Below are 22243 nucleotides of genomic sequence, written 5' to 3'. Positions count from 1 at the left end.
ACAAGGTGTGACGTGTGCCCGGGGGGAGTCATCGGACCAGGGGACCCAACCCCCATGGGGGCACTACAAAACCCAAGTGCCCTACAGGGTAGGGGGAAAGCTGGCATCTTCTTGTGCTCAGGCTACCCAGCTCATGCTGATGCCCCCTTGGCTTGGGGCCGGGTGGCCATGCTGGGAGGTTCTGCCTTTGTGCCATCATGGCCCAGCGCAGGTGGTGGCATTGGGTGCCGGGAGAAGGGAGCTGGTGGCATGGGAACACCCATGCTGTTGGCTCTGGTACACCGCTGGTGGAGGAGAAGCCAGGTGGGGAAGGATCATTATGGGGTCCCGGGCCCGCCCTCACCCTTTACAGGCAGGTCAAGTAAAGCCCTTTTACTCACCGATTTCTGCTTCTGCTTGGCTATGTCCAGTGATCACCATTAATGGGGCGGGGAGGGGGCAGGCAAGAGAAGATAAACAAGGCATGCGTGTTATTGACAGGTCACGCCAGCAGACACGCAGCGGCAGCGGGAAGGTTTCTGTAGCCGGCGGTGTGGGAAATGGGGACAGGCAGGGGAGGGGGCTCTGGAACCTGGCTCAGACTGCAAGAAGGAATGGGGAGGGGGGGAGGATCTAAGGGAGGGAGTGTGACCACATGGGTGGGGAGGGTGGCTTGGCTCCCACAGGTGTCCCCCCAGGTGCTACGCAGCTCCCCCCTGCGCTGGCCCTGCTCTCCACTTCACACCCGCCCTCTTCAATCCACACACCCTGGCACTGCGAACACCCTCCCCCCTTGGCAGCAGCAATGCCCTCCTCCCCTGCCCCCTTGGCTCACAGGCCCTTGCCCCCAGGCTGCCCCCCTGGCCCTGAACTGAATCCCCCCCCCAAACTGCTCCCCAGCTCTGTGGATCACTGGGGACCCCCTGGGTAAGGAATGTCCGGGAACACCCTGCTGCAGGCCCTGCCCGTGTACTCTAGTGCGCCCCCCGGGCTGCTCAACAAGCAGCATCCCAGCAACCTCCAGGCCACAGGGGCCCAATGGGAGCCCCCCACCACCATCTAATGGGGGCAGGATTGGATGGGACAGTCCATGCCACTCCCATGTTTCCTGGGGGGGGGGGCAGGGAGGGGGAATGTGCACTGGAACGTACCACTCCCATGCTTTACATGGGGGCGCAGCATTGGCACATTCCATTCCCGTGCTTGGAGAACCGCTAGAACATTCCACTCCCAACTTTTTGGGGGGGGGGGCAGCAGTGGCACTGGAATATTCCATTCCCATGCTTGGAGAACCACTAGAACGTTCCACTCCAGAGTTTCATGGGAGGAGGGAGGGAAACACTGGAACATTCCATTCCCATGCTTGGAGAACCGCTAGAACATTCCACTCCCAAATTTCATGGGGGAGGCCACCACTGGAACATTCCATTCCATGCTTTACATGGAGGGGTTGGGGGGCAGTGCTTCAGACTTCACATGGTGTGAGGAGCTGCCAGAATGTTCCACTCCATGTTTCATGGGGGAGGAGCAGTGCTGGAACATTCCACTCTCATGCTTTATGCTGGTGGCATCGGAACCACTGGAATGTTCCATTCCCGTGTTTCACAGGGGCAAGGCAGCGCTGGACTGCTCCGTTCCCATGCTTCATGTGGGGAGGGTGTCAACAGAATTGCTCTTAACTCATAGGCCATATGTGTGATCACTGGAACATACCATTCCCATGCCTCATGTGCACACGTGTATGGGGGGGCCAGATGGGGGACACCCCCGATGGCTGCCTCCTTCCAGGCCATGCTGGAGACGGGGTTTCCTGGTCTGATGGGGAACACACCCAAAATAGCCTGCAAAGGGGACATCCAGCTCCAGCTATAGGTCCCCTGGTGCCTGTGAGATGCTGCTCTTACCCCATAGTGTGCCCCACAGTAGCTGAACGACAATGGGACCACGTCCAAACCATGGCCCTTTCTGCCCCCCTCCCCTCCCCCGAAATCCAAAGTTCCCCAACCAGGTCAGCGAGCCCCACACACAGGGTGAATCACGGGTATTAGCAGCAGGCGTGAGCAAGGGTGCGGCAAGCGGGTGCAGAGCCCCGCTCTGGGCTCCTTTACCTTCTTAAAGAAGGGGATGCGCTTGACGTTGGAGGGGGACGTGGTGACACTGCTGACGCTAGCCTTAGGGGATCGGGGGTTCTCCAGGCCCTCGGCCTCCTCCAGCTCTAAGTCAAGGGCGTCTAGGTCATAAGCTAAATTAGTCATGTCCAGAATACCTGGGGGGCAGAATGGGGGGAGGGAGAAAACAAAAAGAAAGAAAGAAAGAAAGAAGGGAGGGAGGGAGGGAAGAAAAAGTAAAACAGGAAAAAAAAAAGAAACAGCTGAAAAGAACAAAAGAATGAAAAAATGTACTAAAGGAAGGAGGAAAAAATGATTCAGTGAACGAAAGAGAAAAATGAAAGGGGGGGGGAAACCTGATGCTTCCCTGCAGACAACAGAGAGAGGGGGTCAGAGTGGGGGCAGAACCATCAGATACCCCACCTGCGAGGGCGACAGGGCGGCTGGTAGCAGGTTTCCTCTGCATGCCATGGAGGTGGGCATAAGTGGGCATGTCCAGGGGATGTCTGTGCCCTGGTGGGCAGACCTGGAGCCTTCCTGTGTATACGTCCTTCTGCCTGTGCCCAGTTGTTCATCCACACATGTGCATGACTCTCCATGTGCGTGCCAGCATGTATGGCGGGCCCCACACGCTCAGCCCAGTGCGAGAGCTCATCAACCCGGCTGCCCATGTGTGGGACCCCCTGGGCACAGCCAGGTGCTCCCCGCCAGTCCTTGGGTGCTGTGTATGTGCCTGTGTCTCAGCCCTGGCCTGCGTTTGTAGGGGGCATGGAGATTCCAGGAGCTGCAGTAGGATTGCTGAGAAGAAAGCTTGGCACGTCCAGGCCGGCATCCTTGTCTCTCTGCCACTGGGGCACTAGCTGGTCTCAGGGGCTAAAGGGGGAAGAGACCTGGCATTTCAGCCCTTTGTTATCGCCAAGGCCACAGCCAGAATCAGCCCCTCTCCATCAGTCTCTCTTAGCGGTGCAGTGAACTTTGCCAGCTGGGGGCTGTCCGCTGTCAAACAGCAAAGGGAGGGGGTGGTCTTACCACTGGCAGGCGGGGTGGGTCTGCGGGTCCCCGTCACCACATCTCCCAGGCTGGAGCTGGAGTTGTCCCCCGATTTGCTGCGTGGGGCAGAAAGGCAAGGAGCAGTAAGTGCCTGGAGACAGGGAATTTCCTGCGGGGGGAGAAGCTGTGTGTGTGTGTGGGGGGGCAGTCTGGGAAGCAACAGAGGGCCCTACCACGGCAAATTCCATGCAAGGGGGAATTGCCCTCCATGCCCAGATTCTAAGAGAGACTTACATCTGGAACCGCAGCACCAGGACAATGCCATGTGCCCATCTAGCCTGATATCTCCTATTCCCCTCCCCCAGCTGGGATCAGACCACTGGGGCCAGAGTCCAGCACTCTCCCACTCACCCAGTGATGTACTAGATCAGATCAAGGGCCCCTCTAGACAGCTATTCTCCCTACTGTGCCAGTTCAGACCAATGAGTCCACCTATTCCTGCACGTTCCTCCTGACCCCTTCCCAGCCAGCACTCAGGTTCTGCCCTGAAGCATGGGGATGGAAGGCCCTTTGTATCCTCAGCTGGTGTCACTGCTGATCCTAGAGCTGGTTCTCCCCTGCCTGGCTCCTTGTGCAGGAATTTACCACTGAGCAAAGGGAATGATGACTCAAGGTGCCCCGTAATGAGTCCACTGGAAGGGCATATTGATCCTCCTCCCACTCCCTGTCTCTCACTGGAGTGGATTTGCTCAGATGGCTACAGCTGGGTCTGCCTCAGTTACCCATAACCCACTGCTCTCAATCCCCAGGGGGGCCTTCCCCTCTGGTGCCCAGGGCTCCAGGCTGCATGTGGATGCGGCCAACAGCCGCAATTCCCCCTCTCTCCACTCCGCCCCGCTGCTCCACCTTGAGCTCAGGCGGTTTTGCCTCATCTTCTGCTCCTGCAGCATCCTCATGTTCTCCAGCTTGACGGGGCTGGGGATGAACCCCACCTCGCAGCCCTCCTTCACCAGGCGCCCGATCCACCAGTCGTTGTTGTATTTCTGCAGCACGAAGAGAAGAGGGGCCTGAGACACAGTGCCGAGCCCCCTTCCCCCTCCCCGCGCCGAGCCCAGCCCCCTCTGCGCCGAGCCTGTCCCATCAATGCCATGCTGGGCCCGTGTCCTCTCCATGCCAAACCCACACCCGACACAGTGCCGAGCCCGTTCCCCTGCCGCTGCGGTCCCCAGAGCCCCAGCCTGGCCTGGGCCCGCACCAACCCCTACCTCTTTGATATGCAGGAAGTCCTTGGGTTCGAAGGAGATGGCCATGCCCTGGACCGGCACGTCATCATTGGGGGAAGGGTTGTAGCCCACGTTTGTCCTCACGGCAAATGCCACCAGCTTGGTCTGTTCAGCAGACAGGTTAGCGGGGGGAGAGGGAAGGAGGAGAGAGACGCTGGAAGAGCCCGGATCCCCCAGACAGAAGGTTGCGTTACTCTGGCATTTCAGAGAACACCGTTACCTAGCAGCTGCAGAGACCAGCCAGGAAGGGAGTTAGCAATCCGGGGCCAAATTCTCACCCCTGATCCAGGAACAACTCTCTCTCCTCCCCTCTCCACCATAGGAACCAAGGAGAACAGGTCCCTCCCCAAAGGAATGGAGTGGACCCCCACCCCAAGAGCTGGGTGGTTCTTGGTCACAACGGCTGACCCAAAAGAGGACCTGGGCGACCGAGCTGACCCACCTATAGAGGGGCCTGCCAGCGCCAGGGGAGATGGGGAAACCCTGCCTGGCTGGGCGATAAACAGAGGCCTTTGCTCTGCAGGCGATGCCGATCTGGTACCTAGAGCCCTTACAGGTCCCATGGTGCCTTGTCCCTGGTCCCATGGTGCCCTGGTTCTGCTCCCGCACAGAGCTGCGCTAATGGACTGGCCCTGCCTGGGAGAGGGGCTGGCACGTCTCCTAATGGACATTACACCTCAGCTGCCAGCAGCAGAGTGAGGGGGTGCTGCGGCTGCATGGCGTGCAAACCCACTGCATCGGGGGGGCGGGAAGAGACGGGGCCTAATTAGCTAATGGCAGCAGGACTGTGCAGCCAGCGAGCGCTGCTTGGAGAGCAGGGGCTGGGGCACGGCCGACAGCTCCCCTCTTCCCAGGGAGCCTGGCTGGGGGCAGGGGAGAGGTGAGCACTCAGGCCGGGGAAGAGCATGGGGGCAGAGGTGAGCACCAAGGGGCCACCCAGGCTCAGCCTGGGATGGAGGGTCCCAGCAGGCCCCTGGGAAGCCTGATGTTCATTGTACAAAGGGGAAACTGAGGCACGGGGAGGTGAGACGTGCCCAAGGTCAGGCAGGGAACAGAACCCTGGAGTCCTGATGCCCAAACACCAGTTGCTGTAACCACTAATCCACACTCCCCTCCCAGAGCGGTCAACTTCACACCCTGATTGTGCCCAGCCCTGGGAAGGCCTCAGGAAGCGATTTTGATGCCTGGTGTCTTCCTGCTAGCTCAGACAGTGGGGTGACCCACGGGACAGCGGGGACAGGTTGGGAAAGGGTCTGCCTCCCCCAGGGCCTCTGGCCAGAAGAAGAGCGTGTACCCCGCCCCCCCCGTGTGGATATGGCTACAGGGTGCGTCCCCCTGTCCCCAACCTGTAGCAGGACGGCAGCAGCCCCTGGATGAGGCGGGGGGCCCCTTCCCCCACTTGGCAGTCAGTGCTAGCTGGCAGGCAGCCCCGGGAGGAGGGGGGGTAATGGAAGGGCTGGGATACCGCCAGGAGGGGCAGCGCCAGCCCGCAGTCTCCTGGCACCAGCACTCTCCGAGCCCAGCCCGGGTCAATGAGACGTTTCATCAAGATTAGCCAAATGAATTAGCCGATGGTGGTCCCTGGACGGCGGGATTTATGGCCCGCTGCGGCAAGAACAGCTAGTACACTGGGTGAGAGGAGGGAGGGAACAGCCAGGGATCCCTGGCACTCGGCTCCCCCTGCAGAGCGGGGCTTTCTGGAACTGGGTTGCGAGTCAGGGCGTCGGCACAGCAATGCAACCTGTTCCGTCGCAGACGGGAAAGGGGCCTGGCCAGAAAGCTGGGGGCTCATCCCCTAGCACCGGGCAGCTTGGCGATGGGGGCGGGGATGAGGCGCAGCTGGGGAAGGAGGAGTTGAACCAACACCCCCCCTGCCCCATGCTGGCTCAGCAGGTAGGAAGGCAAAGTGCCAGCCATAAGCTCCCGGACAGCCCGTGTTTCCCTGCGTGGGCCACCAGCCCGATCAGCTTCCACCCCGTGGGCTGGATACCGAAAGGGACCCCTGGTCCCCGCAGCCTGCACAAGGGGATTCAGAGACAGAACTGGAGTGAAGGAACCTCCCCTCTCCCCGCCTCTGAGCACACGCCCCGGCACCTACTTTGGCCTTCTCCAGCTGCGCCAGGGCCTGGCGCTCGGCCTCCTTGCGCAGTGCCTCGCGATCCTCCTCCAGAGACACATCTGAGTCCGAGGGGCGGCTGGTGTAGGAATCCGCGGAGCCCTGGGGGAGCAAGAACCCGCATCAGAAGGGGGGGGGGGAGCGCCATGGCCACAGAGCCGAGTGAACCCAGGGGGATGCACTGATCACCCTGTGAAACTGCGGGGACGGGGCCCCGCTGCCTGCCGCACTAGAGGTGGTTGGATTTCATTCATTATGCACCCATCACCGTGGCCTCTGGGCACTTTAGAAACAAACCATTGACCAGCACAGCCCATTCCGGGCTGTAGCAACCCCCACCGCTGGCACACGGGGTAAAACCTCCATGGTGTGAGTTGGACACAAGCCCCTAAGGGACCGTACGCCCCTGCGGGGCAGGAGGGTTTGTAGGACTCTGGGGCTCTGCCAGCTCTGGAAGGGGAGTGGGGTCCAACGTAGTGACTATAGTGCAGGAGTCAGGACTCCTGGGTTCCATTCCCGGTCCTGCTGCTGACTCTCTGTGCCTCAGTTGCCCCTAGCATGGCGAGGGTTAAGCGGAGTGGCAGGGAACAAGGTGCAGCTGTTCTCACCGCTCTGGGATGGAACGTGATAGCGGGGATGGGACAGGGCAGCGCCAGGCTGGGGGGTGGCATCAGACCCCATGAAAGCACCAGCACTGGCAAGAGAAACAGGGCCACAGGCTGGGAGTCGGAGGGAGGGGCGCCTAGAAACAGACAGTCTCCCTGGGGTAAGGGGCCTGGAAACCCACAAGGGGTAGGAGAACCAACAAGGAGTGGGGTGGTGAGTGAGACCCAGGGGCCACCTCTGGGACCGTTCTCTTGTTCCTAGATCTAAAGGGCTGAGTACTGCTGAGCTGGGCCCTTCACATGGGGCATGAGGGGAGGGGGCAAGGAATGAGGAGGGAGTTGGGCTGGGGCAAGGGATCCTAGCAAATCCCCTGCCACGTCCATGCTATTTCTGAGGCTCCCAGGAAGCCCTGTTTGCAGCTTCCAAAGGGTTCATGCCCTGTGCTGGCCAGTGGGTGTCTGATCCAGTGGGGATAGGGTCCCTGGCCTGTCCCACATCCCCAGCATGAGCCGCCTACCCACAGGCTGAGGCCTGCTAACGATGCTGTCAAAGTGCTCTGCTCCCACCCGGCGCCTCAGCTTCGGGGGTCCCGATGCTGGTGGGGAAACTGAGGCCCCGAGCTTGGCAGTGAACTCAGGGGAGGGAGGAGGCGAAGAGTCCACACGGGGATGGGAGGCGTCTGTCCTTTGTGGGGGCAGGCCCCTGCGTTCTGGTGGACCCTGACACACGTCCCCCTGGGGATCAGTGCAGGGGAAACAGGACTGTGCAAGCTCTCGGCCCTGACTGTGATGAATGGCGCTTCCTAGTTCCCGGAGAGCCCTGGCAGGGCCGTGAACGCGGGAGCAGGCGCCCAAAGAGAAGGTATCCCAGCTGCTGCCATGGGGCACTGGGTCTGGCACTGCTCCCAGCCTTGCCCAGTCATACCAATACAGTGTGGGCACTGAGCTCAGGGGCCGGGTTTGTTCAGGAAATCGGGGCATCCAAGGAAGGGGGGTTAACCGTGAAGGGCAGTTTAGAGAGGCCCCTCCGCACTGTTCTCCTAACACTCCTCAATCCCGACCCTCAGCCGCCCCACTATGCCAATTCCTGCCCCCCCAGCTCTGCCAAGGCCCTGAATCCCGACCCAGTGTCCTGCGGAGCAGAGGCTGCTAATGACCCTGCGTCACCAAACGGGTGACCCTCGGGAAAGGGGAGGACTAGCAAACTCATTTCCCTGACTGGCCTGGGGACTCTTGTGTTCTCTTGGGGCACCTCCCGTTTCAGTCCTGCTGCGGGGTTCCCAGACAGCTTCCAAGTCTCCGGGCCCCGGGGGCAGAGATGGCAGCCCTCAGCCACGCAGCTGCCTCCGCCGGAGCCCCCGAAACATCCGCGCTAATTAGTCAGCTCTCAACCCACCCAGCGAGGTCATCTACCTCCCCGGCTGTGTCAGGAATGGGGGGAGCAGCACCCCCGGCTGGCAGCTCAGTGGGGATCGAGGAACCGACGGGGCTCCCCTTTAATCACAGGCACTCAGTGCTCGGGATCTAAATTAAACTTGCTGCTTTCTCCGGAACCCCAATAACTGAACGACCCCAAGGGGCCAGGAGCTGAGGGCAGGGGGCTATTCTCAGGCCAACCAGAGGGGGCGCTGCAGAGCCCTACAGAGCATTCCCCCCCCCAGCCCCCCAAACCGTGCCAGCCTCCTCTCAGGGCAGTTCCAGGTGCCCTTCGCTCTCAGCTGGGTTTAAACACACCAGCAGGTTTCACTCAATCAAACATAGATGCATCCTCTAAGGAGCCCCCCCAGAGAGAGTCAATGGGGGTGGGGGGACCTGCTGAGGGGGCCAGCCTGTGCTGCGCCAGGATGGATGGATCTTTGCAAGCCTGGGCTAACATCAGTCAGGAGTGGAGATGATTTACCTGGATCCGGCTGGAGGGGGACCACGTCCCCGCAGCGACATGCAAACCCTCCCCCCTCCGATTTCCCCTTTTTGGCCCCCCAACTCTGGCCAGGCAGCCCTGGAGCGGGGCTAACCCAGACAGACGGGGTTCGAAGCCAAGGTAGCAGTGTACTCACCTCCTCTGAGTCGTCCAGCCAATACAGATACATCCTGGCCGTGAGCGGGGGCACACAGAAGGGGGGGCAGCCCAGCTGGGAGGGGGGGCCCCAGTCAGAGGTGCGGAGGGTTTGGGGAGACACAGCTAGCAGACAAGGAGGGGAAGCCACGACCCAGTTTTGCTGAGTATCAAGGGCTTCGGGAGTGGGAATCGGCGCCCCGGGGTGGGGTGGGTGGGTGGCCCTGGGGCTTCTCTCTCAGAGGTACCATTTGCCCTGCCCCAGGGCTGGGGGAGGCGAGCTCATGAGGAAGTGCTGCCCGGCTTCCCTGCCTCCGACCGGACCGGAGACACAGGCAGGCAGGAGTTGGAAGGAGCCAGGAGCTGATGACGTGGGGCCGGGACGCGATCGGCTCAGTGACCGAGCGAGTGTCATAGATGAGTGGAGCCGGCATGTGGCCCAGCTGGGGACGTGTGCGGGGGATCGCGGGCCCTTTAAGAACGAGCACGCTGTTCTGAAGCCCTGCAAAGTGAAACGGGGGGTGCTGGGGGGGCTGGGAGGGAGCCCTGCCGTGGGGGGAGGGGAACAACCCGCCCAGCTGAGAGGGATTTCTGGGCACACGGGGGTTTAGCGAGCAGCTACCATGCTGGGATGTGCCACGGAGCAAAGGCACTGGATCGGGGGCCAGGGATGGCACCTAGCCCTGGCCGTGCCAACGGGAGCTGTGCTTGGGGTTGTGCAGTCGTGGAGCACACGGAGCCAAGACGAATGGGAATAGGGGATGGGGGGCGAGAGGGAACTGTCTGGATCCAGACTTCCCCAGCAGCCCTTATTTGCTTCTCCAGCGCCTCAACCCAGAGTATTCGAGCCCCTGCCGCATGATAATGAACTCCAAGAGGTGGGTCAGGATCCAGTGGGGGAAACTGAGGCACAGAGCGGCACCACAGGGCCAGATTTCCAAGTGCATAGCCCTATGGAAAATCCCACCCCACCGTGGGGGCTGCGCCCTGAAAATTCAGGCCCAAGGTCCCACAGAGATTTAGCCGCGGAGCCGGAATTCGAATGCAGATCTCCTGAGGCCTAGACCACAACCCCGACCCATACCCTTCCTTTCCCGGCTCTCAGCCCTCCAAGAATTTTCCCCTCTCCCCACTAATTCCTTTGTAAATGTGTAGCCGGCAAACAGTCTGTTGCTGGTCTGTGACCAGAGGAACCTGCCCCCCCATGGCTGGGTACCTCAGAGATCACCAGAATTTCATGGGGGCCAGGAAGGGTCACTGATACATTGACACAGCACAAGATTCCCAATGTGCTTCCCAAGCTCTCTGTAAGCCGTGCCATCCCCTGCCATGCAGCCACCTCGGAGTGGAACACTCAGCAACAAACAGGCAACGGGGGAGTCTGAACCCCAGGGCATGGTCAGGACCTAGGTTTTACATCTCCAGACACAGTCCCTAGAACAGCAGAGCGCCTCCTAGTGCCGAGCTGGAATACTGGGGTCAGCACTGATTCCAAGGGCAGGATGGCCCGTACTGAGCACCCTCTCCCGGAGCATGGCGCCCCCCCAGTGCCACCCTGGAGCATTGGGGTCAGCACTGACCCAGAAGGGAGAGCGCCACCTCACCTCTCACACCCTGATGCCCAAGTTAACTATTGCGCAACCCATTGGGAGGAGGGACAATTCCAGCCTGCTCCCTACAACAGGAATCCCCGCCAGCGCCTCCCCATGCCATGGCGCGTCCTGCTCCTCCCCCACCCGGAGCCTCAGCCCCCAACCTCCCAGAAGTATTGGGGGGGGAGGCGAAAAAACACACCCACCAGATCCTTGGCTCCCTGTGCGGGGGGCAGGGGGGGAGGAGAGGTTCTCTGTACTGAGATCATGGATGGACAGGAATGTGGAAGGGAGGGCAAAGGGGCATCTGGGGGGAGAGTGGGGCAGAGGGGTTATGGGGAATTCTGGCTGGGAAAGAAGCAGGGGCTCGGGGGGGCATGGGCTGCAGTAGAAGCGAGGTTCTTGGGGGGGCTGGGAATGGAGCGAGGAGGAAGCAGGAGGTGGAAGAAGGCTGGGGGGATGGCAGAAGCAGGAGGGTGTAGGGGGTGCAGGGGGGGAGTGGTTGTGGGGGGTGCAGGGTCTGGCACAACGTTCCACCAGCTGGGGGAACCCCTGCCAGCCCGGCTGGTCTTGGAACCACTGTGGTTGGGGCTAGCTGGGTGTCCCCATACCCAGGGGATCCCAAGTATTTGTGGGGGGGCACAAGGGAAGGGATGAAGGGCAGCGAGCCTGCCAGAGAGTGTCAGGGTGGGGGAGCAGCCAGGGGGACCCCAGCCCCCCGGAGAGAGAGAGCTGCCAAGGGGTGGGGGGTGGGGACACTCACCAAGACGGGCCGGTGCTCTTTGCTGGGCGTCTCCATGCTGACTGGGCCTGGGCGCGAGTGGGCAGCGGGGGTGGCTCCGCTGGGCTGCCGGGGCTCAGGTTTCACCAACAGTGCAACATTCGCAACCTGCCAGGGTATATTTAGCCCAGTGCAAGGGGCGGGCGAGCGAGGGGGGCTGGCCTGAGCCAAGGGTCAGCCTCGGGGGTGGGCTTGGCGTGGGGTTTAGTCACCCTGAGCACACATTCTCTGCTCACGGGAGATCTCAGGGGATCAGGAGGGGACTGAAAACAGCCAGGCACCCCCACCTGTCTGCTGGTGCCCCTCAGCCCCCAGCTATTCCAGGCCCTCGCAGTTTTGCCAATGCCCCTCAATCCTGACCCACAGCCCTCCCCCTGCTACCCCAAAGCTAGCCTGCTGGAGGGTCGGGGCCCGCTGCATAGTCCCGCGGGCGCAGACGCTCACCGCAGGAGGGGCGGGAGTACACGCAGGGCACGTCTCTCGTGGGGGGAAGAGGAGGGCTGCCAAAGGGCCAAGGCCCCTCCCGATCCCTGCAGATCCCCATCTGAGGCCGAAGCACTGAGCAGGGCTCTGGGGTTGCTTTCTGACCCGGGCCAAATTCTGGGATGGGTTAAGGCTAAATGGGATCTGTAGCCCCCATATTTTGGGCCACCCTCCCCACCCCCAAAAAATTCAGCAGCCCCTTCCTCCCAGCTCAGCCCTTACCCCATCTCCCGCTCCCGGATCCTTGATCCCCTCAGCTGCGGGACCTGGGTGTCCTGGCTCCCCGACAATGGCCTGAACAGACCTCAGCCCCGAGGAAAAGCCGGGAGAGGGGAGAAGGTGGGTTTGCAGAGCACAGCTCTGTAACCCCTATTCACAGCCCATGCCAGCAGAGGGCAGCACAGCTCCAGGTGCGACTGCCCGGCAGACACACACACACACACACACACTTTGGGGGGAGAGGGGCTGGGAACCCCCTGATTAACACTCCTGTGGGGAGATCAGATACAAATGTCCCAGCCACTAACACCCACATACCGCTAGACCCCGCAGTCCCTGCACCCAATTCCCAGCCTCCCCACGAAGTGCGAGCTTGCGGGGGACCCTGGTTCCACATTCTTTGGCGGCCCCATAAGGTACCATCCTCTCCTGCCCCCATCCAAACCTCAGCTGAGCCTTCCGCCCCCTTGGAGCAAGGTGCTGACCCCATTCCAGCCTCCGTCCCATCACCCCCCATGCTTACTAGCCTCCAGAAGCTACCCTTTTCCTCCCTGCCAGGTCCAAGTCCCACCCCACGACCCCGCAGCCAGCAGGGGATTCTCCCTCCTCATTGGGTTGGGCTCCTTCCTAGATGCACATAAGGGTGCAGTGCTCCGTGGGGCAGGCAGCTGAGAGCCCGCCCTACTACCATGAATGAGCCCACACTGCCCTCTGCTGGGAAAGGCTAGGAAGGCCTCTCCCAAGGGACCTGCACCCCCAGGACCCCGAGATGCAGGAATCAGGCTGAGATTCATCCAGTCAGATATCCCTTAGGCATGCAGCCCCTGGATTCGCCCTCATGGCCTCGCTGGCTGGGGCTATAACGTACCACCGGAGGCTGTTTCTCTGAGCTGGAGATCCTCCCGCCCCTTCCCACCTCTCTTCTAGATCTGAGCCGCCCCATGCAACCACTCACCCCACCCTCCACTAGCCTGGGGTGAAGCCCTCCCAGCCTCACTGCGTGGGCTCATGAGTGGTAGCACCACAGAGAACGGGCCCTCTCAGTCCTGGGGCCTTTGAGAAGCGCCTCCACTGGGTTTCGGCTGGTTCTGACCCGGGATCCATTTCAGCCCCTGAATTCAGGGGCGATGGGTACTGGGTCAGTGTCTTTGGGTGGAAGGTTCCACTTTCGGCCCATCTCCAGGCGGAGAGCCCTCCCTCGGGCGGATGGAGGGTTGAGGGCCTTTCGGAAGCCTGTGAATGAGCCCAGGGCAAGGGGAAAATCCTGCTAGCCCAGGTGCGTGTCCCACAGGCCTGTGACCCCAGCAGCCTCATCATCGCCCCAGGGGTCAACAGGGAAAATGGCCAGGCCCGGAGCTTTCCCTAGGGCACCTCTCCAGCCTTCTCCCACTCGCTCTGGAGGGTGGCAATACAAGGCAAGCTGGCCCTTTAAATCCTCTCTCTACATGGGGACCCCGCTCCAGGAACCTTCTCCACGGTAACTGCCACCTCCAGCATCTTCCCATGTCATCGCCATGGGAACCATTCACTCACCCTCCCCTCTACTGGGGGGGCAGGTCATAGGACCCCTCTCTCCAGCTGTTTATCCCCTTCACACGGGGGGGGCCGCTGGAGGGGATTAAGCCATACCCACCCCAGCTCAGACTTCTAGGCTCCCCACCTCCAGCGTAGGGCTCAGTCCAGGGCCAGATCTAACATCCCCAAGCACTGGGGCCTTGTCCCGTCCCCTGGGGGTAATGACCTCGCCCCCACCTGAGAGCGAGCCACATCCCAGCCCAGCTAATGTCTTATCTCAGAGTCTCCCCCACTGGCTGGCTCCCTACAGGGCAGAACCGGGGAAGGGGGGCTTCCCAGGCGATCACCCCGTTAGCTCCAGAGACTGGAGCTTTGGATGCTGGGTCCTTGGGGACCTGCCCAGACGCAGCCGTTGGGTTCTAGACAGACAGGCGCCGGCTGGGCCAACCCACTCCACATGCCCCCCAGCGGCCTGGCCCCGGGATGCTGCCCCCCAAACCATCCATCTCGCAGGGACTCAGCTGTTTTATTATTTAATGTCTATTCCAGCCCCCACGGGGGGTTGCTATGGAGACCACATTGCTTCCAGCTCCAAGGAGATGTTTCTGGGCAGTTTGATGTGGGGGGAAGAAGGAACACAGAGCGATGGTGGCTGGAATGAAGGGGGGGTGACAGGAAAGGGAGTGGGGGAGCCAACGCTGCAGGATCTACCCAGCCCCACCCATGTTGCTGGATCAATAGCCAGCTCCCCTCCCTGCCCTGAAGGGGGAGAAGTGCTGGCTTTGTGCCTCTTGGGGATGGGGAGAAAACCAGAGCTGGTCCGGTCCCGGCCTCTGCCTGCGGGGGGCGCTGTGGGGAGCAGGGCCGGAGTGCTGGCTGTTGGGGGGAGCACCCGGCAACTCCAGCCCTGGTCTTCCCAACAGGGGGCACTGCAGGGATCAGGGCAGGAGCAGAAAGAACGGGATGAGAGACGCATCAGAGGAACCATAGCACAGCTGTGCTGTATAGGAGAAAGGGGGCGCATTAACCCCTTCCCCTCCCCTAGCCAAGCACGCCCTGCCACGCTGCTTTGAAGGAGCACCCGATGTGTGCGGGCAGCACCCCTGGAAGGGAAGGGGTTACGGCCATGCTGTGTTGCCATGGGCACAGATACAGTTCACATCAGCCCCAGGATGAAAAGAGACCCCAGGGCTCTGATCCGTGACCTTTCCCCTACTCCCGGGGGGGGGGAGCTTTGACCTGGGGCTCCCCCCAGATGCCCAGGCTCCTCTCTCCTACAGGCCTAGAGTCAGAGTACCAAAGGGGAAGGGAACTGTGCAATTCTTGTGTCCCCAGTGGCATCACCCTCCAACGCTCACCCCTACCACTAATCAGCCACTGATTTCCCGCAGGCAGTCACCTCCCCCTGCCATGGCCCAATCACAATGCAAGTGGGAGCTCGCCCGACACTGGGCCCCAATCCTGAGCTCACCCCACCCCCTCTAGGGAGACTCAGTGCAAACCGGTCTTACCAAGATGCCATTGCTGCCCTTAAAGAGACGCAGCAGATTGAACCGAACTGTAGATTCGGGGGGAGGGTGGATTCTCTGCCGGCCTGCAGAGATAAGGGTGGCGCATACACCTTGTTCTCGCCCATGAGCACTTGACGTTAGTTCTTTCTTGTTCCTTTCCTCTCTCCGCAGCTGCTTTAGACTGAAAGGGGCCGGCCATGGCACTTGGCAGATGGAAACAGAACAGCACGAGAGCTGGGAACACGGTGCTGTGGCTCTGGGCAGGGATCGAACCCAGAACCCTCAAGAGCCTGCTGCTTAAGCTAAAGGAGTAACTGAGAGCAAGGAGGAGACTGTTACAGCAACTGGGGCTAGCCACTAGGGGGCGACGGGACCACCTGCCCTACGCTGCTGTATTACATCTAGTTCCAACACTCCCAGCTGCCGAATCAACGGTGCAAAGCAAGTTAAATCCCACAACTCACGGTGAGGGAACCTTGGGGCTCCGCCCTCCCTCCTGAACATGGGATGCCGAGGCATCCTTACCTGTCTGACGAAGCTGTTGGAAGTCGTGTCCGAGGAGGTGCTGCCATCAGAGCGTTTAAACCTGCTCTTCCGCTTGCTGTATTTCCCCTGGGGGAGGGAGGGAGGGAGGGACAGCCTGGTTAATGAGCATGCAGGAGCTTACAGAGGGGCGGGAGCAGACAACTGCAGGGCGTCCCAGAAACCCGTGGAACTCCCTGCTGCAGGACGCTGCGAAAGCTAATGGAGGAGTTACCCTGACATTTGCTTTGCCACGCCTTCAATCGGAGGATCTCAAAGTACTTTACAAGCACAAATGAATTAAACTTCATTCCTCACCTACCCCGGAGAAGCGAGCGAGTATCATTGCCCCATTGTACCGCTGGGGGGAAACCGAGGCACGAAAAGGGAAAATGCTTTACTCATGGCCATGCAGCAAGTCAATGGGAAAGCAGAGAGCAGAACCCAGGAGCCCCAGTCTTATTGAGCCTATAAATGGTTCTATGACCACACTAGACATCCGTATGGCTGAGAATAGCACGAGCCGCGAGAATACAGATGACAAGCCTAATGCTTCAGGGCGTTGGATCATCAGCTCCTGAGGCCAGGAAGGAACCTCTCCCCTCACGGCAGCATATCACACCATAAGGAGGCTGCCTTCCCCTGTGGCCGACGGCTGGGGACAGTGGGAACAGATGGATCCCAGGCTAAACATCCCGCTGGTCTGAGATGGTCTATTCCACTGTGAAAATCCCCTGGATCGCAGACGCTTAGGACATGTCCCCCTCTACACACCCACCTGGGCCTGGCTTGGCTGTGGGATCCCCTTCCCTATGGGGCTGCTGAGGCCCCCCCAACAGAGCCAGGGACACCCACAGGTGTCCCTGGCACTCACACGGAGCACTGGGAGTGCAGGAGGCAGGGCCGGAGGGAGGGAGAAGCAGCACGGTCATCTGATGCGGGTGCCAATCAATAGACAGCGCCGGGGCTTTAATAGCCTCGCTGAGTTCCCAACCAATCTGGCTCCGCACAGCGTCACAGCCAGGCTCTAATCACCGGGGGGGAGCTAATTGCAACGCCGGCCACGTCAGCTCACCCCGATGGAAACAGGGAGGCGCGTGCCAGTCGAGGGCAAACGGCACTGGATCGGGGTGGGCCTTTATTCCAGCCGCTGCCAGGGCCACCCATATTGCTCTGGGGAGGAATCAAGAGTTGCGAGGGGACCCCAGCCCCCCTGCCCCACAGACAGCAGCATGTTTATAGGGTAACCATAGATCACATGGCATATTCTAGGGGAGGAGTCGACAGCTAAATCCTCAGCCAGCAGAAGGGGAAATCAAGGTACAGAAGAGGGAAGTGGCTTGTCCGTCAGAGGCCCCTGTGGGGAGGACACCCTGGGAGCAGTTTACTGACCCCGTGAGGCATCTGCCCACCTGTCCCCATGAGCGCTGTAGGGCTGGGGCCGAGCTCCGGACAGATGAACAGGGGGTAGGGGGCTGAGTTGTGTTCTTCAGTGAGATCCAGAGAGCTGCCCCCCGTCCCAATCTACCCCTCCTGTGCCCAGGTAATGGCGGGGCTCAGTCTGTGTGCTGAAGCGGGGTGTTTCACCCATCGCCCCCACTGGGCCTAGCAAAGGTGACGGATTCAGCGTGGAGCAGCTCTTGGGCCATCCTCAGGGGCCTGGGATTGAATTAGCCCGGTTGGTCGTCATGGAGAGGGAGAGAGAGGATGTGGGGCTGATTGGATTTGCAGCCAGTCTGTGCCCCCTCAACTCCCTCCCGGCCCCACAACCAGGGAGGGGGCAGTGTGGGCTCCAGAGATCACCCTGCTGCTCCCCAGAGCCGGCCCATCTGTGCCGGGACGGGGTGGGATCCACGGGGCAGAGGCTGAGCCCAGGGAAGGGGTTCCAGTCCCAGGCTCATAGACCCTCCAGGGGAGGCCCCCAGCTGCCAAAGAGATGAAGGGGGTGGGGCTGCGATCCACACACACACCCCTACCCCGTTCAATGAGCTGTATACACCCACCCTCCACACACACACCCCTACCTCCATGCAACAAGCTGTACACACACACACACACCACCTCTGTGCAATGAGCTCGGAGTATACCCCCCCACACACACACACACACACACACACACACCCCTACCTCCATGCAACAAGAGCTGTGTACATATACACCCCTACCTCCATATGAGAGCTGTGTATATACACACCCCTACCTCTGTGCAACAGCTGTGTATATACACACATACACCCCTACCTCTGTGCAATGAGCGCTGTGTACACCCCCCACACACATACACCCCTACTTCCGTGCAACGAGCTGTGTACACACACACACACAGATGTACACACACAACCTACTATACACACGCCCAGCCCCACCAATTGGAGCTTACTCCAGACCCGATTTACTACACACACTCTAAACACCTCCCTAGTGGCACATGCACTCACCTCCACTCCTCCCCCTAGTGCGCAGGCTCTGCTGCTCTCCTTCTTCACGCCCACGCAGGCCCCAGCAGCCATGCAAACGCACACGCGCACGGAGCAAGCGAACACACCTGCTGCTACTGAGTCATCCCATGACCTAGCGGCTCCTCTTCCAACAGAGCCTGGCAAATGCTCCAAATACCCGGCTGGTGGCAAAGACTTAGACAGAAGGTGCTAGCAGCTGGGAGCTCCCCCACAGCCAGCACTCCTGCACCATCCTCTACAGCACCTCCTGCTGGCAGAGGCTGGGATTGGAGTAGCTAAGATCTCCACTCCACCCGCAGCCAGCGCTCCCTACAGAAGGTCAATTGCTGCTGGACCCCTCTGCTGCTGTCCTTGAGGGCCCAGGCCTGCTCCCCTCCACCCCGATGGAGGCAGGGTCATCACAGCCCTGGGGCGTCAGTCCTTTTCCAGCTGGTTCCTCCCGAAGCTCCCAGGGAGCGCAAGGCCTTTCTGCCCAGGGCGAGCGATCGGGACATGTTGGGGCAGGTCTCGGAATGAGCCAGGCGCATCTCAGAGGGACAGCTGGGCCCAGTTGCTGCCCAGCCCACAGACACGTGGTCTCTGAGCAGGGCAGGAGTTGGTATTTTTAGGATTCTTCCCCACCCCCATCTTTCCAATCAGGGCCCATCCCTCCGTCACATTCACTGCACCCTCCGTGGGTGGCTGGGATCCCCCATCCAGGGGGCTGGTGCAGGGCTTCACTTATAATGAAAGTGGTGCCGGGGCGCAAGCAATGTTGTTACATTCATTTACTGGCGCTGCAAGCCCAGAGGGGCCGGGGCTACAAACTGCCAAGCACTGGGTTGGTGGCTCTCCAGGTGGGGAAGGGTTAATCATGGCCATTTACAGAGCCAGATCCTAAGCTGGTGGAGGCTGGTTCGGTGTTTCCCAGCCCTGTGTTGAGGGCCTGGCACTGCCAGGGTGTCTGGGTACAACCAGGCGCCCCTCCCCACTTGCCACTCCAAATCGCCTGGTGCCGGGGGGACAGGCTGCAACCGCCAAGGGGCTGTGTGTGGATGACACCCAGCAAAGCGAATGGGAGGATGCGCTGAGCTGGGTCAGACCCGTGGGTCCATCCTGCCACTGCTATCCTTCCCTCCTCCCCGCCCCGCCCTGCTCACTAGCCCTGGCCAACAGGTCCAACCTGCCACTGGGATCCCCACCTGAGTACATCAGAGCAATGGCCCATCTGTGCTGGCATCCCTGCCTCCTCCTGGCTCACGGCCTGTTTCCTGCAGAGGCAAAGTCCCCTGGTACCAACTGGCAAGAGGATGGGGAGGTAAAGGGGTGTGGTGACTCCCGAGAGGGTTTCCCAAATTATCCCGTATGTTCCAAAGTTTCCCGGAGTGACACCTGCCCCTCGCTAGCTACCGTTCATGGTGGCAGCCCTCGGCACCCTACGCAGCGGGACCAACCCAGCCCCACAAACCCCTCAGGATGACTCCCCACATTTTCCAGATGGGGAGACTAAGGTGACACAGCAAGCGAGCGGCAGAGCGGGGACTAGAACCCAGGTGCTTTATGCCCCGTCCCCTGCCTGCGCTAACTAGGAGACCGCACTCTGCCAGCTCCGGGGGAGGCACCCCTAGACCCCCCCACCCCGCTCTCCTCTCGGCTGGCTTCGGCACCCGTTACAAAGTTTGGGGTTCGCCTCCCTTGTGACCTCTGGGCACCCATCCCCAGTCCTGCAGGATGTAGGGGGGACCCCGCTTTGCCGGGCTGGGGGAGGACCAGCCCGGTGGGTGCCAATAGGGCTTTTGTGCGAAGGCTGAAACCCGAGGGCAGCCGGGAAGGGCTGATCCCAAGGGAGGGCAGGGCTGGGCAGAAAGCAGCAACCAGGCTGAGATTCCTCCCCCCGGGGGCGAACCTTCCTCCAATCCCACCCCCCCAGCAACACTCAACCCGGGGGGGCGGGGGGGGCTGGGAAAAACAGAGGCCAGTGAGTCATTAGCCGGCTCCACCCGTGCGCCGGTTCCGATCGGATCCATTCCCACCCACCCCCGCTATTGCTGGCTACAAAGCCCCCCCCCGCTGCGGGAGACGCCCCCCCGGCGGCGGGGAGCAGATCCCCGGGGGGGGGTGTTATCTCACCTGGAGGCCGGGGTTGTCGAACACGTCCATCTGGATCTCCTGGGTCGAGCTGCGGGGTGTCCGGGCCATGCCGCCCTCCCGAACCATCGAGCTCCCGGCGTCTCGGCCTGGCTCGCACCGGACTCGTGTCCCAAGCCAGCCCCGGCGGAGGAGGAGCCCGGGGCGGGGGCGCGTGTGGGGGCGGCAGCCGGCCGGCCCCTCCCGGCGGCCACACAATGCGCAGGCGGGGCGGGCGGAGAAGCGGGGGGGCGGCGAGGTGCGGGGGCTCGCCCCGGGGGGGGGGGGGGGTCCGAGCGCCCCCACCCCCCACAGAGGAGCTGAGCGATGGCGGGGGGGTGGGCTGGAGAAAGGAGGCGGCGGCGCCCTCAGCGGGTGTCCAGGCGTCTGGAAGGAGAGACACCCCCCTCCCCATCCAACCAGTCCCTATACAGCCAGAAGTCCCCCCCCTTCCCATCTGCCCCCCCCATCTGAGGGGCCTGTCTGCCCAGCAGCACCTGGGAGAGGGGCAGATGCCAGGGGAGGTTGCCCCTGGAGTGGGGTCTGCCAGGGGGTGAAGCACTGGATGGGGGTGGCCTCATGCCTCCCTGCCCCACACAGAGCCCCCCGAGTCCACGGCGATGACTGGGCGGGGGGCTCCAGCGATCAGTCCCCTCCCCACCGCGCAGGGGGCTCTAGCGTGCTCAGGGGGGGGAGGCCACCGCTGCCCTGCGCTCCCCCAGGCCCTGCACAGAGATGGCCATGGGTGTTTCACTGCCGCTGGGCGGCTGTTCCAGACCTACGAAGGGCTGGGATTCCTCGTCCCTGGCAGGCCGTGTGCCTGGGGGGGGGCTCTCGGATACTCAGCCCCCAGACCTGTTTTATTTGTGGCGTTCCCGATTTGGGAGGAATGGCTCTGGGTTGGCTCCACTACCATGGGCTGGGCCCTCCAAGGGCTAGGGCCACTACCTCGCAGCCCTAAGGCTAATGTGAGCATCACACACAGCTCCACCCTCACACACACCCCGCAGCACACCTCCTGTCCCAGCCTGGGTCTCCAGTGCTCTTCTCCTGGCCTGTTCCTCAGTACAAGATTCCCAATGGCTCTTAACCCTCTCACCTCGCTCCCTCTTCGCTCTGCAGCCTCCTTTCACCCCATCCCCTCTCCCCCACCAGATCCTTCCTGAGAACCCACCTGCCCCAGGGCTCATTGGGGGCTCCCAACAGGCCCTGATGATCCTCAGAGCCCCCCACATGCAGTACGCTCTCTACGTCCCAGCACAGAGGCACTATGGCAGGTGCAAAGCAGCAAATGGGGCTGCATCCATGTCCCTGTGACGACAGGGGAGAAAATCCACACGGCTGGTGGGAATGAAGCATGGGGACCTGGGTCTGTGCTTCCCCACCTCCTCCCTTGTCTCACCCCTAATTGGGCAGCTGCTTGGCTTTGGCAGGGGTCCTGGGCATTGGCATGCGCCAGCACCAGATTGGAGAGCGACAGCAGCCTCAGGACCCCCAAGGGACGTAGGTCTGGGGTGGGCTGGCTGCCCAGATAACACGCACAGCCATGCGCTCTGGAAACCAAAGTGCAGCAAATAAACCCTTGTGTCCAGCTCAACGAAAGGTGCCCACTGGGCAGCCCCAGAGCCCGAATTTTCCCCTTGGCCACATGGTCCGTCTGTGGCTTAGTCACATCAGCTCAGTGAACCACTCGCTCCGGGGAACTTTAACTTGACTCCGTATGAAGGACCTACTCAGAGCCTGTCTTCTCTGCTGAGCTCGCCAGCGCCGAGACTGACCGGTGCCCGTGTGTCCAATGAGAATTGAGCTGAGACCCATGGCCCTCATCTCACCTCAGCAATTAGACAGTAATCGGCTTCAACCACAACTGCCCCAGACTGGATTTGAGCAGACTGCTGAGGGTCCCTGCGTCCCGTCT

At 61.4% G+C, this 22243-nt stretch overlaps 1 protein-coding gene across 6 annotated transcripts in view; it reads right to left on the bottom strand.

Annotated features, from left to right (window-relative positions):
• CACNB1 (calcium voltage-gated channel auxiliary subunit beta 1) overlaps positions 1-20595 on the bottom strand; it is a 36847-nt gene extending 16252 nt beyond the window's left edge. Inside the window, exons 1-7 of one of the 6 annotated variants that reach the window (XM_024100699.3) lie at positions 20329-20595; positions 15764-15850; positions 6459-6578; positions 4343-4465; positions 3984-4120; positions 3117-3193; positions 2088-2245 (exon numbers count right to left, since the gene is read on the bottom strand). In XM_024100699.3, the coding sequence (XP_023956467.1) occupies positions 2088-2245; positions 3117-3193; positions 3984-4120; positions 4343-4465; positions 6459-6578; positions 15764-15850; positions 20329-20415 (789 nt within the window). In that variant the 5' untranslated portion in view covers positions 20416-20595. Of the gene's footprint in view, positions 1-380; positions 401-2087; positions 2246-3116; positions 3194-3983; positions 4121-4342; positions 4466-6458; positions 6579-9138; positions 9284-11492; positions 11604-15763; positions 15851-20328 lie in introns of those variants that run through there. The other 5 variants (XM_024100696.3, XM_005301827.4, XM_065577478.1 and 2 more) reach the window with 5 other exon arrangements.
• Positions 20596-22243: the final 1648 nt, after the last annotated feature.

The sequence above is a fragment of the Chrysemys picta genome, chromosome 24 (genome assembly GCF_011386835.1).
Source record: "Chrysemys picta bellii isolate R12L10 chromosome 24, ASM1138683v2, whole genome shotgun sequence".
NCBI lineage: Eukaryota > Metazoa > Chordata > Testudines > Emydidae > Chrysemys > Chrysemys picta.
The sequence above is the reverse complement of the archived record's forward strand: the minus strand, read 5'-3'. Positions and strand labels throughout refer to the sequence as shown.